The sequence below is a fragment of the Topomyia yanbarensis genome, chromosome 3, assembly GCF_030247195.1.
Source record: "Topomyia yanbarensis strain Yona2022 chromosome 3, ASM3024719v1, whole genome shotgun sequence".
Taxonomy (NCBI): Eukaryota; Metazoa; Arthropoda; class Insecta; order Diptera; family Culicidae; genus Topomyia; species Topomyia yanbarensis.
Window position 1 is genome coordinate 229,573,266 of NC_080672.1, and position 19,733 is coordinate 229,592,998.

The 19,733-nt window shown below is 40.4% G+C and overlaps 1 protein-coding gene across 15 annotated transcripts in view; it reads left to right on the top strand.

Moving 5' to 3' along the window:
• LOC131692701 (mitochondrial glutamate carrier 1-like) overlaps nucleotides 1-19,733 on the top strand; it is a 548,789-nt gene that overhangs the window by 202,266 nt on the left and 326,790 nt on the right. For 10 of the 15 annotated variants that reach the window (XM_058979891.1, XM_058979886.1, XM_058979892.1 and 7 more), the window contains one exon: nucleotides 9,578-9,712. The exons of the other annotated variants lie outside the window; for them this stretch is intronic. In XM_058979891.1, the coding sequence (XP_058835874.1) occupies nucleotides 9,578-9,712 (135 nt within the window). The remainder of the gene's footprint in view (nucleotides 1-9,577; nucleotides 9,713-19,733) is intronic. 15 annotated transcript variants of the gene reach the window in all.

Consider the following 19,733-nt stretch of genomic DNA (forward strand, 5'->3'; position numbering starts at 1 on the left):
AGCGGGGATGCGCTGGTAGCTGTTCTATCACGCGCGTGCGACGCCACTATGCCGAGAAAAACACTGCCAAGAAACGGTAGATGCCCGGTATACTGGTGGAGTGCCGAGATTGCAGCTCTACGGTCAGCCTGCCTCAGAGCTAGACGTAGGATGCAAAGAGCTCGCACCGAGGATGCAAGAGAGAACCGCCGTGAAGTGTTTCGAGCTGCGAAATTGGCCCTTAACAAGGCCATTAAAAGCAGCAAGAGAGCGTGCTTCGACAACCTGTGTGAGAGTGCCAACGCGAATCCGTGGGGTGACGCCTACAGGATTGTGATGGCCAAGACCAAAGGGGGCTCCTCACCCCCAGAACGGTCTCCGGACCGGTTGGCAACGATTATCGAAGTACTCTTCCCGTCTCGAGCCACAAGTCCCTGGCCACCTGCACTACGAGACAGTGCGAGCACGGCCGAAATGGTGGCTCCAGTGACGAATGAAGATCTACTCGCAGTGGCTAAATCCCTAGCAATGAACAAAGCTCCAGGGCCGGATGGAGTTCCAAACAACGCTCTCAAGGCAGCGATCATAGCAAACCCGAACATGTTCAGGCTAGCTATGCAGAGATGCCTTGACGAGTGCCGTTTCCCCGATAGATGGAAAAGGCAGAAATTGGTGCTGTTGCCGAAGCCCGGGAAGCCGCCAGGCGACCCATCGGCATACAGACCAATCTGTCTGATCGCCACGACTGGCAAACTGCTTGAGAGGATCATCCTCAACAGGCTAACCCCGTACGCGGAAGGTACGGACGGTCTGTCAAGCAACCAGTTTGGCTTTCGGAAGGGTAAGTCCACAGTGGACGCTCTCAACTCAGTGATAAATACTGCCGAGATAGCGATCCAACCGAAAAGGCGAGGTATTCGATACTGTGCGTTAGTGACACTTGACGTGAAGAACGCATTCAACAGCGCAAACTGGGATGCCATCGCGCTCTCGTTACACCGGCTTAGCCTACCGGTGTGTCTGTACCGGATCTTGGAAAGTTACTTCCAGAACCGCGTACTGCTATACGAGATCGATGCCGGTCAGAAAAGGGTTCTGATTACCGCCGGAGTCCCGCAGGGCTCAATCCTAGGCCCGGTGCTATGGAACCTCATGTATGACGGGGTTCTGAGACTGAAGTTGCTTCCTGGGGTCAAGATCGTCGGCTTTGCTGACGACGTAACCTTGGAGGTCTACGGGGAGTCAATTCCTGAGGTAGAACTAACCGCAGAACACGCGATTAGCACGGTGGAGGAATGGATGAGCGCGAGAGGCCTGGTGCTCGCTCATCATAAGACGGAGGTAGTTATCGTCAACAACCGCAAGTCGGCACAACATGCAGTTATCCATGTGGAAGAAGTCGCGATCACTTCACAGCGAAGTCTGAAGTCTCTCGGAGTCATTATAGATGACAAGCTGACCTTCGGCAGCCATGTCGACTATACATGCAAGAGAGCGTCGACTGCTGTTGCGGCTCTATCGAGAATGATGTCCAACAGCTCAAAGGTGTGCACCAGTAGACGTAGGTTACTGGCAGGCGTTGCCGTATCTATCCTCAGGTACGGCGGCCCGTCATGGTCAAGAGCACTGAGGGTAATCAGTTACCTACAGAAACTGGAGAGCACCTACCGCGTGATGTGCCTCAGAGTGATATCTGCCTACCGCACGGTATCACACGATGCATCCTGCGTGATAGCGAGCATGATGCCAGTCGGGCTGGTTATGCGGGAAGATGAGGAGTGCTTTGAGCTACGTGGAAATAGGGGAGCCCGCGAGCGCACCAGGGTGACCTCGGTCGCCAGATGGCAGCGTGAGTGGGACAACTCCTCGAAAGGTAGGTGGACCCACCGGCTGATACCTAGCATATCGAGCTGGGTGGGAAGACCCCATGGGGAAGTTCACTTCCACCTGACACAATTCCTGTCAGGCCATGGCTGTTTCCGACAGTACCTCCACAGGTTCGGTCACGCGGAGGTCCCAGTCTGCTCGGACTGCCCAGGTGTAGACGAAACTGCCGAACACATACTGTTCGTATGTCATCGGTTCGACGTCGAAGGAAGAGCAATGCTTGACGTCTGTGGCTGGGACACAACCCCTGATACCCTTATTCAGCGGATGTGTCAATCGGTGGAGAAGTGGAACGCAGTCTCGGCTGCTACCATCCAGATTGCCGTAGGCTACAGGTAATCTGGCGAACCGAGCAACAGACGACGGGCACGGCTAACTAGTGATTGGTTAGCTGGAGCGAAAAACGCCAAGCGCAAAAAAGGGAGTGAATGGTCTGTTCATGCCGAGGCAGGTTTGGCGCAGCGACTGGCAACCGCGTAAGGGGTAAACCCAGCCACCCCGAAGCAAGACAGAAGAGTGAGTGTATAGGCGTATAAGTGGACTGCCTCATGCCAAGACGGGAGGGTCGTAGCGTAACGATTATCGAAGTACTCTTCCCGTCTCGAGCCACAAGTCCCTGGCCACCTGCACTACGAGACAGTGCGGGCACGGCCGAAATGGTGGCTCCAGTGACGAATGAAGATCTACTCGCAGTGGCTAAATCCCTAGCAATGAACAAAGCTCCAGGGCCGGATAGAGTTCCAAACAACGCTCTCAAGGCAGCGATCATAGCGAACCCGAACATGTTCAGGCTAGCTATGCAGAGATGCCTTGACGAGTGCCGTTTCCCCGATAGATGGAAAAGGCAGAAATTGGTGCTGTTGCCGAAGCCCGGGAAGCCGCCAGGCGACCCATCGGCATACAGACCAATCTGTCTGATCGCCACGACTGGCAAACTGCTTGAGAGGATCATCCTCAACAGGCTAACCCCGTACGCGGAAGGTACGGACGGTCTGTCAAGCAACCAGTTTGGCTTTCGGAAGGGTAAGTCCACAGTGGACGCTCTCAACTCAGTGATAAATACTGCCGAGATAGCGATCCAACCGAAAAGGCGAGGTATTCGATACTGTGCGTTAGTGACACTTGACGTGAAGAACGCATTCAACAGCGCAAACTGGGATGCCATCGCGCTCTCGTTACACCGGCTTAGCCTACCGGTGTGTCTGTACCGGATCTTGGAAAGTTACTTCCAGAACCGCGTACTGCTATACGAGATCGATGCCGGTCAGAAAAGGGCTCTGATTACCGCCGGAGTCCCGCAGGGCTCGATCCTAGGCCCGGTGCTATGGAACCTCATGTATGACGGGGTTCTGAGACTGAAGTTGCTTCCTGGGGTCAAGATCGTCGGCTTTGCTGACGACGTAACCTTGGAGGTCTACGGGGAGTCAATTCCTGAGGTAGAACTAACCGCAGAACACGCGATCAGCACGGTGGAGGAATGGATGAGCGCGAGAGGCCTGGAGCTCGCTCATCATAAGACGGAGGTAGTTATCGTCAACAACCGCAAGTCGGCACAACATGCAGTTATCCATGTGGGAGAAGTCGCGATCACTTCACAGCGAAGTCTGAAGTCTCTCGGAGTCATTATAGATGACAAGCTGACCTTCGGCAGCCATGTCGACTATACATGCAAGAGAGCGTCGACTGCTGTTGCGGCTCTATCGAGAATGATGTCCAACAGCTCAAAGGTGTGCGCCAGTAGACGTAGGTTACTGGCAGGCGTTGCCGTATCTATCCTCAGGTACGGCGGCCCGTCATGGTCAAGAGCACTGAGGGTAATCAGTTACCTACAGAAACTGGAGAGCACCTACCGCGTGATGTGCCTCAGAGTGATATCTGCCTACCGCACGGTATCACACGATGCATCCTGCGTGATAGCGAGCATGATGCCAGTCGGGCTGGTTATTCGGGAAGATGAGGAGTGCTTTGAGCTACGTGGAAATAGGGGAGCCCGCGAGCGCACCAGGGTGACCTCGGTCGCCAGATGGCAGCGTGAGTGGGACAACTCCTCGAAAGGTAGGTGGACCCACCGGCTGATACCTAGCATATCGAGCTGGGTGGGAAGACCCCATGGGGAAGTTCACTTCCACCTGACACAATTCCTGTCAGGCCATGGCTGTTTCCGACAGTACCTCCACAGGTTCGGTCACGCGGAGGTCCCAGTCTGCTCGGACTGCCCAGGTGTAGACGAAACTGCCGAACACATACTGTTCGTATGTCATCGGTTCGACGTCGAAGGAAGAGCAATGCTTGACGTCTGTGGCTGGGACACAACCCCTGATACCCTTATTCAGCGGATGTGTCAATCGGTGGAGAAGTGGAACGCAGTCTCGGCTGCTACCATCCAGATTACCGTAGGCTACAGGTAATCTGGCGAACCGAGCAACAGACGACGGGCACGGCTAACTAGTGATTGGTTAGCTGGAGCGAAAAACGCCAAGCGCAAAAAAGGGAGTGAATGGTCTGTTCATGCCGAGGCAGGTTTGGCGCAGCGACTGGCAACCGCGTAAGGGGTAAACCCAGCCACCCCGAAGCAAGACAGAAGAGTGAGTGTATAGCCGTATAAGTGGACTGCCTCATGCCAAGACGGGAGGGTCGTAGCGTAGTATGTTGGGACTTAGCTATCGATACCTCATGGCGTGGAAGAGGAGTGACAGGGTGAGCATTCAAGTCAGTCTCACACAGCATGTTAAGGGTGAGCACAAAAGTCAGCCTCACATGGCATGGTAGAGGCTAGCACAAAAGTCAGCCTAGCAAGGAATGAAAAAGGTGAGCACACAAGTCAGCCTCGCATGGTATGTCAGAAGTGGAGCCTAAGAAAAATGTCCCACATGGGATGCCAGGGGGAGTGACAGAGGTACAATAGAGTGGCACGATCGAGAGTGAATCAGGTGATAGGGTGAGCACCCAAGTCAGCCTCACATGGTATGGGTGGGGCGAGCACAAAAGTAAGCCTAGCAAGCAATGAGTAAGGTGAGCCTCGCAAGGAACGAAAAAGGTGAGCACAAAAGTCAGCCAAATGTGGGAGTGTTTGAGAGTGAATCAAAGTGCGATTGGGAGAGCACCCAAGTAAACCTCATATAGGACGTATGAACGCGTGAGTGAGAGTGAATGAGTACATTTAGTACAGCCATCCCCCCAGAAGTAATACCGAGAGGTAGTTCCTGGAAGGAATGATGGCGGAGCCCAATGGAGTTTAGTCGGTATTAATGGCAACGTCACCATTCGAGCCCAGCCACGAACTTAATGAGCTACGTGTCGACGGTGAAACACTTGAAACAAAAAAATATCATACTCCATTAGCCTAATCAGCATTAGATCAATGTTATCTGCTTGCTAACTCATTTTGTCATGCGGGGGTGGGTATGTGAGGAAGGCGAAAGTCCCATGAACGAACGACTCCCCAGCTTAAATTGGTATGCTTTGTGATATAGTGGTGGTTTAAAGATGATGGGGGTGAAAGGGAGGGGTATGAGGACTGGATGGGGTGGTGGTCTGAGGGGTGATTTAAGGAGATTTTTAAAGGAGGGGAGTGAACAGTAGTGGGGGGATGTAACCCCTCTCCGTAAACCATCAACTACGCCCCTGTTAAAATCCAGAAACCTTATGCGAGTCGAAAAAAAATCAGGATTAGGTTGACGTTTTTCAGAGTGATTGCATAACCTTTCTATATGAGAAAGGCAAAAATGCAAAAATGTGCCAAAATCCAGAAAAGTGAACCGTCGTCAATTTTTTTTCCAGTTTGCATCAAATCTCAACGTTTCATGCACCTTGAACACATTTAGCATCAAAAATAAAAATTTTATTTTTAATTTTTCCTATAGTTTATATGAGAAATTTCTGTGTGGCCGCACTCTGAATCCCGTAATTCCGGAACCAGAATTCCGATCGATCCAAAATTCAATAGCAGCCGATGGGATGGTTGCACCTTTCATTTGAGACTAAGTTTGGGCAAATCGGTCCTGCCATCTCTGAGAAAAATGAGTGACATTATTTGACACATACGCACATACATACACACACATACACACACATACACACACATACATACACACATACAGACTTTTTCCGATCTCGACGAACTGAGTCGAATGGGATATGACACTCGGCCTTTCGGGCCGGGATTACGTTGACGTTTTTCAGAGTGATTGCATAACCTTTCTATATGAGAAAGGCAAAAACATACATACATACATACATACATACATACATACATACATACATACTCACATACATACACACAGATATTTTGCGATCTCGGCGAACTGAGTCGAATGTTATATGAGACTCGGACCTCCGGGCCTCGGTTAGAAAGTCGGTTTTTGGAGCAATTGCGTAACCTTTCTATATGAGAAAGGCAAAAGAATAATATTTAATTAGTTTAATCTGCATGAGTTCAATGATATCTTCATGTGATTATATTTTGAAATGTTGGTGGAATGGGTTTGAAAGTGGAGGGAATGAGTGGTTAGTAGAGTGGGAGTGGAGGATGCGTCAGAAATCCTTCATCTTATTTCGGTATACGGGGTGGATGAAGGAAATGCGGGCGTGAGGGTGGTCCAAGGGGAGGGGAGTGATGAAGGAGGGAGGTGTAAGGGTAAGGCGGGGGGAGGGGCGGCGACGCAATGCTCAACTGCATATTTTGCCTTCCATTTGAGACTTGGTTTGAGAAAATCGGTTCAGTCATCACCGAAGAACCGATGTGACTTTAATTGTGGAATATGCCCTGAATTCCGGACTTCCGAAATCGTCGATAGTGGACAATATATTCAAAGAATGTTTGATTGGCAATCAGTGATCTAGATCTGCAATTAGAAGTAATTTGGTGACCATTTCAATAGTTTTTAGCCTCTGAGGTATTACGATTGTACCGATTTATATGGGAAATTCCAGTGTATCCTTACTAACACCTCTCTAACTCCGGAAGCAAGTGTGGAATGGGTGTGATATTAGCTTAGGAACTTGGCGGGTTCCCCGGGGGCGTCATGAACCGTCATAGGTGGCCAATGTGGTCAAAGCTGCTTTGATTGATCATTGGTGATCCAGACCCGCAAACTAGAGTAATGTTACATCAATTTCAATATGTTTTACATCATTTGAACATCATGGTGGTACCAGTTTATATGGGAATTTGCTGTGTGACCGCACTCTTCAACCCGTAACTCCGGAACCGGATCAACTAAAAATTCAATAGCAGCTTATGGGAGCGTTAAACCTTTCAGATGAAACTAAGTTTGCGAAAATCGGTTCAGCCATCTCTGAGAAAATTGTGTGAGTTTAAATGACACACACACACATACATACACACAGACATTTGCCGATCTCGACGAACTGAATCGAATGGTGTATGACACTCGGCCCTCTGGGCCTCTGTTAAAAAGTCGATTTTTACAGTGATTGCATAGCCTTTCTTTATATGAGAAAGGCAAAACGTGGTATTTTGAAAACCGTGCAAAAATTTGGGCAAAAATACCCGTGAAAAACAGGCAACACGCTATAAGATTTTAGGAAAAAATCCGCTCATGTGGCAGAGCTGAATAATCATTAGATTGATTTGAGCAAACTGATTGCTAGCATATATTCATAGCATAAAGTCATAAAGCTCAAAAGTAATATTGTACGTAGTTTTCGAAACGAAATCATTCTTTTATCATGATTTATTATAAGGGTGCAATATTTTGGCGCTTCTTGTAGCTAGGATGAGTAATTTATTTTTTTTTATAAATTTATAGTATCAATTGGAAAGAAATCGGCAATCGAAGCTTTTTAGTAGATTTCTCCACAAACGAAGCTTTATCTGTGAGTTCTAAAATACAAACAGGGCAACTATCAATGATGTAACGCAAAATTTTCATTTCATTTACCCCCTCTCTCTTCTCAAGGTTATTGGTTATTTCCTTGGTAAATAAGTCACGAAATAGATTTGGTATGTTACAGGCTACTTTTTTACACCATATTTCACAAAATGTTGAAATTTTTCATTGTCCCTCCCTCAATACAAGTGTGGCATGATTTATAATTAGCCCCTGCACCAAGCTTTCGGGTAGTACTAATTTAGCACAAACCCTGTGCTTTTCTACTGCGCAGAACAAGCGACGATATAATGCCTACGACGAGAAAATTGAAAAACGCTGTTATGAAGTTTTTCAAATCAAGTTTTACTTGCTACCATTAGTTTCCTCGGATTCTTACGAATCCATTGATATACTATACTTGGGTAGTTTTATGGGAAAAGCGAGAGAAAAAGAGGGTTGAAGAAATCATTCATTTCATTCGTGCACGCATACATTCATATGAGTATCGTATATGCATATTATATTGATATCCTCAATTCTGCAGATAAGACGAAAAAGAAGCCCGACGGGGGCCTTAATTAGTGGAAATTGGCAAGCGAGGACTAAAAATACAAAATGTTTAATATCTTCGCCGCTCGTGCACGGATTTAGACAATCTATAGCTTGTTAGATAGGTATTTTTACAAGCTTTTTATTCATGTGCAGTGGGAACAATATTGTATTGTTTAAAAGTTATTTGCAAAAAACTTGCTGCGTTTTGACAAAATCGTCCATATCTCAGAAAGTAAACAACATATCGAAAATAATAGTGTCAAATGGTAACGTTAGGCCTTTCATTTGAAACTAATTTCATTAAGATCGGTTCAGCCATTGCTGAGATAATTACATGACATTTTGTACATATATACATACACACACAAACAGACATTGTCTCAATTTGTCGAGCTGAATCAATTGGTATATGAGACTCGGCCCTCCGGGCCTCGGAAACAGTTTTCGAAGTTTGAGCGAATCCTATACATTTCTTTTGTAAGAAATGTAAAAAGTGCTGTCCCACATTTATACATTCACCCTACTATTTTTTTGCTAACTTTTTTTCTATTCACACAAACTGCTCCAGGTTTTCAGCGTTTATTTTAAAGTTTAATCAACGATTTTTCTTGAAGTTTGGAAACGCTGGTGTGTTTCGATTGTGTACGATAAAACCCCGGACAGATGCTGAAAAATCACGTTTTACACAGTTGTATAAGTACATCGTGTAGGAACATGAATGGAAGATACGCACCAAAATATGTACTTGAAGCGAGCATAGAACAAGGAAAAGGATGGTGTTTGATGTTCGTTTGATTGGACAAGTTCAGTTGCCTGTTGAACGGCGAGCAGAGCATTGCGTTGTATACCTCCACAGCCAGTGCACAGCAGACTTGCCACTCATAGCCGGTGATATGTAACAAGACTGATATACTGACTGTAAAACACGCAGTGCAGTGCTCTGCTCACTGTTTAATAGTTAGATAGAGCTTGTCCGACTAATTCTGCTCTTTAACTGGTCGATAATGACGAATAAATTTATCGTGAGTTGCATGAATTATAAGCGTCTAACCACTTCATACCATTTTTGTTGAATTTGCAAAATGCACCATTATATTGAAAACAAAGACGTAGACCTACTTCAAAAAAGCTGTTAATTTGAAAATGCGCAAGTTTGTCCCGTTTACTGTAAAAAATGCAAAATGTTGGTTAACCCCTTTTTTCGCAATCTAACGCACAAAATACGCTCAGGATTCGGGCTAGAATGTAGAATACCCCTGAACATGTTTTTGGTTCTGTGAAATAACTATTCCATATTACACGTTTCGTTTCTTTTTAATTTTCAGACTCGTTCCAAAGATTATAAATGGTGGTATAGCAGGCATTATCGGAGTATCATGTGTGTTTCCACTAGATCTTGTGAAGACACGATTGCAGAATCAACAAATCGGTCCGAATGGAGAAAAAATGTACAGATCAATGTACGTATCGATTTTATTTATAATAGGAAATCGTTGGGATGGGACATGTGAAGACACTTTTTTATCGCTTATTTTACAAGGAAATATTTGAAATGCAATTGCAAATGCAAGGAAATATTTGAAATGCAATTAACAAATTTAGATTTGTTAATGACGAATATAGACGAAGACTTCTGTGTAACGGAATCACATACTCCAATATAAAAAAAAATGCCAAAAGCCATTGAGTTTTCTATATTCTTGCATGTTAACGACAGACCTGAAGATAGCTATTTGTGAAAGATGAAGGCAAAAAATTACTGCTATAAACTTGTAAATAATTTTAAGGAATGAAGAAAATGTTGAAGCTGCGTAGACATCTTCTACAAAATATTATTTGTAGTAATTCACGAAGATATAGCCCTGAAAAGAAGGCGTCACTATAACTCATAACATACAATCTGGTTTAACAGAGAATTTAAAAATTTAAAAAATCGTTAGCAGAAAGCACACAAAATCTACAAAAAATATAACAGCAAAGATAACTTAACAAACTATTTAAATCTATGTGATCAATTGAACCTTGCTATTCATATCGCGTTTGAACAATTCAATGCAAAAGCTGAACGCAATATAAAAACATTGCCAAAAAACTTCTTTAATTACGTAAAAACTAAAATAAAATCGGATTATTTCCAAACACAAATGCGTCTTGACGGAAAGGTATGCGATAACTCAGAGAAAATCTGCAATGATTTTGCAACATTCTTCCAAGAAGTTTATACTACATTTTCGGAGAAGGATCGAGAGCGTGAATACTTTTTCCATTTCTCCCAGAGCTTCTAAGATATATTAGTATTAAACAGGTAAAAGTATGGAGGTTTTAAACTTATGGTCATTCGCCTCTTTTCGAGTTAGAGAAATCTCTTGGAAAAATCTCTAACCCTATGTGCGGGGTTGGTAATCGATACCAGGTGTGCTGCGTGCAAGGCAACCGATTTACCAACTACGCTATACCCGTCCCCGAGGTAAAAGTACATACAACCATGGGTGATTTAAAAAACTTGGATAGTTCTAAAAGCCCTGGACCTGATGGCGTTCCACCGGTATTTTAAAAAACTTTGTCAATGGAACTAACCGTCCCTTTATTTTGGCTTTTTAACATAAGCCTACTATCAGGTTGTTTGCCTAAAACATGGATCTTTCCTAGTTCCAATTTTTAAAAATGATAAAGAATCCGATAGCTATCATCTCGTGCATTCCCAAGATTTTCGAGGCGATTGTTACTGAAAATTTATTTCATTAAATCAAGAACATTATTACCCATATGCAGCATACTTTCTTCGAAAGGCGTTTTACAAGTACAAATCTACTCGAGTTCATTAACTACACATTAGCAGCTATGAATAACGGCAGTCACGTAGAAGCTTTTTATACATATTTCAGCAAAACATTTCATCGCATCGACATACCCCATACTTTTCGTTGCAGATGGAAGGCCATCCTTTTGTGCGATAAATTAAAATATTTTCATCATTGGTGTAGCTTTCGCTTAGTGGCAGAATTACCACATTCATTGATTTTCTTGGAAGGATTTGCATAAATCTTCAGGTTTGTAGATTAGAAAAATATTTTCTTATGATTCACTGGTAAAAGTACAGAATTAACAAGCGCAAACTTAATACTAGTTAATAAAAGAAACTTTCTAATTAAATTCTTTTTCCATTTTGCATTCGTCCTAATAAGGACGGTTTGTAGATAACTATGGTGATACAAGACGAGAATCTTTTGAAACGATTCAAACCTAGTTGACAATTTGTTTCTACTGCGTACATACATATGAACATTCCCCTTTCGCAGCTCACACCGAATGAGTACGTTTTGCATCAAGGCGTTCCTATTTATTAACTTTTCGTTGCAGATGGAAGGCCATCCTTTTGTGCGATAAATGAAAATATTTTTATCATTCGTTTTGGTGTAGCTTTCGCTTAGTGGCAGAGTTGCCACATTCACTGATTTTCTTGGAACAATTTGCATAAATCTTCAGGTTTGTAGGTTAATTTGAAAAATATTTTCTTATATAATTATTTTTAATTATAGAAAAAAGGAACTTCCTAATAAAATTCTTTTCCCATTATATATTCATCCTAAGGACGGTTTGCATATAACTATGACACAAATCCATCTACAATTAACTGCGCTAACGGAAAATAAGCACCACTAATTCTTTACAACTATTTTGTTAGTCCTGAAAAGGACTGTTGGCAACATTAGAGACGCGTGAATTTACTTATCTTCTTCGGGCAGCTTTCTTGGCAGGTTTGGCGGCCTTCTTTGGCTTTGGGGTCGTCGGTTTGTTCGCTGCAGCCTTCGATGTTTTGGTGGCATTTTTAGTGGCAGTTGCTGCCGCCTTTTCAGTGACTGCGTTTCTTACCCTTTGGCTTTTTGGCCTTCTCACCGCCACCAACGTTTTTCTTCTTCTCTCCGGTGGTAGCCGATTTGATTGGTCGTCCGATGCAGCTTCTCACGACCACGCACTTCTGTTATGCTCTGCGTCTTACACACGTTTGGCTTTGAGAAAAGACAGACAGACAGACAGTGACTTTATTTAGCGTTTTTGTATATAATACGTATTTTACATTTTAAGTTACGCATATTTTCTCTATACAGCTTGAGTTGATTTTTGTACAGATGGTACTATTTCAATTATTACTACTCATTTATAGCTTTCTCATTGTATGAGATTGTTTGAATTTGGCTTTGGGTAAAGCTGCGACACCCCTATTTATAAGTTTTATCATTAATGCTGATTCCCATTTAAAGTAGTTTTTGAACTATTTAAACTAATTTTATATAACAAACAACGTATCGGTAGCAAGCGTTGAACGTTTTTCTTCCGATTTTTGAAACAAGATTAGCAATCCGTTTAGTAGAAGAAAAGTTATTAGGGTTCAAAATGTACGTAACGCTTTCGCTAATATGCACTACTATCGCTTTCTCGTTCGTTCTCGTGGCGTGCATGAGCATTTCCTTTCCGTCCGGCTTCTAATGGCATAACCAAAACTAATATGCCGGCTTTCCCCCACCAACTGCTCTCGTCAAGCAACCCAATACGACTAATCATAGGAACAAACATGTAGTGAATCTGTATTTAAAACTTCATTATTTTATTGTTCAGTTGGTGCACTATATTGACGGCTCTGTGCGGGATGGGCTGAAAATTTTCACTTTTCCGAGTCGTTTTCGAAAGATTTTACAAAACACTATTTTTCCGTTGATAATGAATGTCCTACATATTCCAAAATTTAATACAACATTGGTACAAATATTTTCGACAAAATGCCGAAGAAATTGATTAAATCCATTCAGTAAAACAAAATCTTACATCATTTTTCTTCCGAAATTTTGAAAAGGGGCCCCTATATTGAACCAGGACTTCTTAGATGGGTACAATCATATCTTACAAACCGTAAACAAGTTAGATTTAAAGGGATAAAATCAATCCCAATTCAAGTTACATCAGGTGTCCCTCAAGGTTCTCATTCGGGTCCTCTTTTTTATTTTATTTGTTAACGTCATTTCCTTCATTCTCAAAATTGTAAAAGTTCTTATATATGCTGATGATATGATTTTTTTTTCTAGAAATAAGAAATGGTGAAGACTTTTATATTTTATACAGGATGTAACAAAAGCCTTCTGAAACCGAATGAAAAAAATAATTCCATAACTGTACTTGTAATATACAGAGCAAGAGAGTCTTGTTGGGAAATCAACAAGTAGAAAAGAATGATAGAATAAGAGATCTAGGAGCAATTATAGATTCCAAAATAACATTCGTAGACCATTATAACACAATAATTAACAATGCAAACAGCACGCAGATTTTATTAAATGCTTCAGCTATAATTTCCACGATCCCTATACAGTAGACCTCTCCACATTTTGAAAAAGTTTTGAAATATACATGGGTCAGCTCAGACTGACTTAATGGACTTAATTTGGACATGATTTGGAGGTGTCTCCAATCAAAAATCGTGTTTTTTCTATGTTTCCACAGTAAGATCACTTACACTCTGATTCAATAGGCCCTACATGCCCACATATCATCAAATGTTGTTCCTTAGACATATCTTAACATGTTTTAACAGGTGAACATAGCTCCAATCGCAATAGAAAATTTGTTAACTGAATTTTTATATAGAAAAGAATTTCAAAACCAAGAAAAAATGCTGCTAATTTTTCTTGATTCTGATATACTTGTGCGGATTTTTCGGGTACCAGCACGGTTTCACAGAATGATTTGCAAAGTGGGTGGGCGGGGTGGTTTTGATTTAATTCAATACGGTGTGTGCTGCTTAAGAGTGTTGCGTTTGAAAAAAATATATTTATTTTTATGCATGCGTGTGCGTTGTAACTTGTTAATCCATGTTTACGGCGCTTTGTAGCTGCGTAGGGTAAAGAGCCTATTGGTTTTCATGTTTCATATTTCGGTTATATGTTTTACATTTCTTATAAAAGAAATGTATAGAATTCGCTCAAACTTTCAAGATTTTTTCCGAGGCCCGGAGGGCCGAGTCTTATATACCAATCGACTCAGCTCGACGATTTGGGACAATGTCTGTGTGTGTCAGTGTGTGTGTATGTAACGGACAAATTCTCTTTCGTGTTTCTCAGCAATGGCTGAACCGATCTTATCCAAACCAACTTTAAATGAAAAAACTAAAAAACAGTATGAACGCTATTAATTTGTTTTTGATTCTGATGTTTAGTTTCCAAGATATGAATGCTTGAATGTGTAAAAATGGCGTTTTTCGTAGTTTTTTGAAATTATCTCCCGAAATTGACAACATAGATTAACAATTTATATGTCATACTATGTTGCGTTTCGGCTTCGCCTCATCAGAAACCGACACTAACACAATGTCGGAATAAATTAGCGCCGGCTTGACGCAAATGAAATATAGCATAGTGAATTTATATGTTTTTAGATAGCTTTAACGAATACCTTTCGAACAAGCTATAGATTGTTGAAATCGAACTATTATCAAAAGAGATATTGAACATTAAACGCGGACGAAAGATTTTTATCATTTTCCATTGCCAGAAATATGACCAAAAACATGTAATCTATTATTAACGCCAAAACGGCTTATTTTAGGTCAATAGTATCTTCGGAGAATTTAATGGATGTAATATGCCCTTTCTTTCGGTATTGTGCTTTTGCTGATTAATTCCCCTATGAGTGAGATATTTTCACAAATTTTCTTGGAAGTGATTATATCGAAATGATGTCTTCAGCAAATTTGTAGCTCTTACTTTTGCGAATAACTTTACTGAAGACTTTAAATATCTATTTTGAATACTTTAAAAGTTATGGCTTGTTGTTTGTTGATTACTCTTTGTCGCCTATTTATTTTTCAATATAGTAATAATCCATTGAAATAAGCTAAACATTATTTCGATAAAACGAATTTTGTATTCCATTTTACTATCTACAACCGCTAGAGATAATCACCGAACACTTCCAAGTTGTCTGGAAGGAACTTGATAACTTATCAGTACAAAAATGTTCATTTGTGCAAACCTTCTGACTGCAATTTTTCTAACTTTGAGGAGAATGACCCTTAGGGTTAAATCCTCTATAATAAATAACATCATCATCATTTTCTAACTTATAACCATCGGATCGATCTGAAACATATCGGAAAATGAAAGCGAAATAAATAACTCCAAGCAACGGCGTAGCCAAGAGAAGGTTTTGGGGTTTAACACCATACAACCCCCCCCCCCCCCCCCCCACACCAAAAAAAAATATTGGATTGAAGTTGAAAATTTATTAATGCAGACTGATTTAATTAAATTTTACAATAACAATTATCTGATCCCTGGATTGATAACCTGTTGTTGTAAACATCATGAGGACTATTGATCTTGATCTTGATCTCATAGTTATCTAATAGCATCAATATCAAATTCCTGCCTGAAAACATTCCAATAGAAAATTCCTGAGTACTGTAATGAATCATAATTCTCAGATTTATTTTCAAATTGAGCTAGTTTTTTGTAGAAATGTACTGTAATAAGGGTCTTTATTTAATAGGAAGCGAAGTTAAAATTGATTTAATGTCTATGAAACATAAAAAAATGCATAACTTTCAACATTTGCTAAAAATGTTTTTGCCTTTCTCATTCACTCTAAAATTCGTCAATCTAATCCCGACCCAGATGGCCGAGTGTCATATGCCAATCGACTGAGTTCGTCGAGATCGGAAAATGTCTGTGTGTATGTATGTGTGTATGTGTAAAAAAAATGTGACTTCTGTTTCTCAGAGATGGCTGGACCGATTAGCACAAATGAAAGGTACAACCTTCCCGTCGGCTGCTATTGAATTTTTTATTGATTGGACTTCCAGTTCCAGAGCTACGAGTTGAAGAGTGCAATCACACAGCAAATTGCCATATAAACTGAAATGAAAAATTTTCAAAATCAAATTTGTATTTTTGATGCCAAATGACTTTAAAATGCATGAAACATTGAGATGTTTGACAAAAATTGACTTCTTTGGACTTTGGTACATTTTTGCCTTTCTCATATAGAAAGGTTATGCAATCACTCCAAAAATCGTCAATCATACCGGCCCGGAGGGAGTATGCAGTGAGGGATTGCTACTTTAAAATTAAAACTAGTTTAAAATTACTTAACAAGTTGAAAAATTTCGGCAGTACCTGGACCTCTCCATGATCCGCCGCTGGTTTCAAGCGATGTTTCAGTATCACATAGTATCTCAAGATCGTGGCTGTCGATCCATTGTATGTATGTGCAAATCGTACTGAACATGTAATATTCATATCCACCATTGTATTGAACATAACCAGCCATGGACTCGTAGTCTGGACAAATGAGAAAAGCACAATTGCACCACTAGGTGGATTAAAACAGGTTTTTATTTTGGGAATGCGTCCAGTTGAGACGAAAACGTAATATGATTAATAACGAGGATAACACTTTCCGAATGTAGAGATTTATGAAAAATGACGATTTCCATTCGACTCTAGCAGGTTCTGATCGATTTTGATGAGCTTTTGATTTTTGTTTTATGACCAATTATATGTATAGGTCAAATGTTTAAAAACAGTAATTTTAGGTCAAGATAGCATCATTTTGAAACCGCGAATTTCGGAGGTTTAGTATCTTCGATGAGTTTTACAAACGTTAAACAGGGCATCATTTGATAAAATAATGTTGATGGTATATCGTCCAAGAAGTATTTATGGTGAATTTCTCAGGTTAATATTCATGACTACAATAAAGTCTCAACAAATTCGCTAAAGACACAAACTCTGTTACTATTTCCTGAAAAATTAATTCTGAATAATTTTAAAACTTCAAAAATTACGGTTTCGGAATTATGCCGTTTGGACAGTATGATCGATTTTCACCAAACCGAATTTCTGGCTACGCCGCTGATTTCAAGTAAGTAGAAACAAAGTCGTTCTACACTCGTTCACAAGAAACTTCTTCGAATGCTGAATATCTATTATAACACATTGAAACCCCGATTTTATCAGCCAAAAATGAATGATGGGCTCTAGCAGACGAACAAGACTGAATTCGAGTAAATCCTTTCTTGAGCATGTTTTCCTTATCATGAAGATGGAAGTATGCAAAAATAAAAAGTTCATCATAATCAGAAATAGTTATCAGACTATATCAAGGGACGAGAAGAATATTTTAACAGCTTCAGTTTATTATAAAGAAAAAAATTGCCCGATTTAGTCAATATCCCCATTTTGTCAGCCTAAAATACGCCATGAGACTGATAAAAATGGGTCTTTATTGTATGTATTATTCGCTGTGTTTCACATTAATAGGTACATTTCATTTTTGGAGATTTTTTTATTGCATCGAACTACAACAATTTTTAGGTAGTTTTCAAGGGGTTATTTTATAGAATTCTTCCAAAATTTGGCGAACCTATTCCAATTCGTATACCAATTAATTGGTATACTTAAGGGTTTATATGTTGCAGATAGAGAAAATACTGAAATTTTCAGCTTTTTTCCTACACAATATTACGAAAGCTTATTAAACAATTTTTCCTAATAAGTTTGTGAAAATTATAAACTATTTGAAATTTTTTAATAGTTTTATTTATTATTTAACCGTGATTTTTTAATAAATAGTGACCATCGCTTCACAACGTAGTCTATTTTTCATGGCTTGCGGTGAGCACGATCTTTCGAATTGCTGAACTGAAAATTATGGAATAGAAATTAATTTTTAGTATTCTTTACAGATTTAACTCGCCGCGCAGATAGCTCTGAATTAGACCCGCTGGTGCCCTAAGACGATTTCGCTAGATTTTCAGAGCACTGTGCACCCAGTGAATTAACGCATGTAACGGAATGTTATCGAAAAGATTCGTGAAAATGAAAATTTCAGTAATGATGATGATTTTCCCAAACGGTTAGTTTTCAAGAGGTTTTTTATATGTTCTTTGGCATTAGGATTAGCGATAATAATTCAAATCTAGGATACTACTGGGAAGTCACCTTTAGAAAAAGTCGATGTCTAAGTAAAATTTGGAACTATGCACGCATGATAGTGTGATATCAGAAGCTGCGATTTCATTTCAACGCTTTTTTGTGAATAGGGCGATACTTACAAATATAAACATAAGGCTTTTTCATACATGCGAATGAGGGCTTTGAAACGCAACAAATTAACCTAAAAATTTTGATTCTACGATATTGCTTTCCTTAACTACAGCAAAAAATACAACGGACGAAACTGTATTTTTGTTTGTTTATTTAAAGTTTCGCCTTCCACGCTCCATGCAAACAAACAGGGCGATACTTTTTTTGCTAGCAGTTTAGAGGCGAAACTGTTATTTTCGTATTTTTTTTAGGCTTATCAAGCTGATACTAGCTGTAAATAGTAACAATGATCTCTATTAAAAAAAACACGGACGAAATCGGTGGTGTAGAACGGTAGTTATTGTAAGAAAACGTAAGGGCGATACTTCAATGCTGATAGGTGGGACCGAAAAAGTAAACAATCGCCAAAGGAGCGATACTATCATTTTGTCAATTTCAATAGCAAAAACAAATTTTAATTTAATAATTTCAAATACTTTATGAAGTTTTGGGTTTCGATCACTGAATCATGCAATCTAGGATGTAAAAAAAACACAATAGTTCTTAAATAGGAAATAAAACCAAGTCTGGAAATATTCACTGTTGATTTTCTTTGAATGGTATCACTGCTAGTATCGCCTTTTTCAAGAAAAAGCGTTGATTTCTTAGTTCTCAGTCGCGTTGGAAATTTGATTTAATTTAATTTAATAATTTCAAATACTTTATGAAGTTTTGGGTTTCGATCACTGAATCATGCAATCTAGGATGTAAAAAAACACAATAGTTCTTAAATAGGAAATAAAACCAAGTCTGGAAATATTCACTGTTGATTTTCTTTGAATGGTATCACTGCTAGTATCGCCCTTTTCAAGAAAAAGCGTTGATTTCTTAGTTCTCAGTCGCGTTGGAAATTTGAGTAAAGTATAAACTTCAAATCGATTCAAAAAAAATTTCGATTTTTTTTGGCTCAGTGCAATATATAACCCCTTTAGGAAAATTCAGTTTTCCCATCACAATATAGATATTTTATTACCAGAGCATTAACAATAATTCGTTGGTATGTCTATTTTATGGGCCATTTTTTCGCTTTCCCATTGATTTGGTTTGAGATTTCTAGCACTGATGTTGTCCTATGCTGATTTGAGCGATTCTCTGAGTCCTGCCACTATCCATGTAGTATGTGTTATCAAAAACATCGCGAAGCATCAAGTTCTAAATGTTCTCAAACGATATAATATCCGAAGAGTGATAAGAGTTATAAGAAATGTCTCATCACACTGTTAGGTGGATTAAAATCGTTTTTTATCAGTAAGGCATCTGACAACGTGCTTCTGTAGCTATTGCACTGTTCAGCAGCGTAGTATTTTATATAGGAGAGTACACTCAGGTTTCTTTATGCGGATTT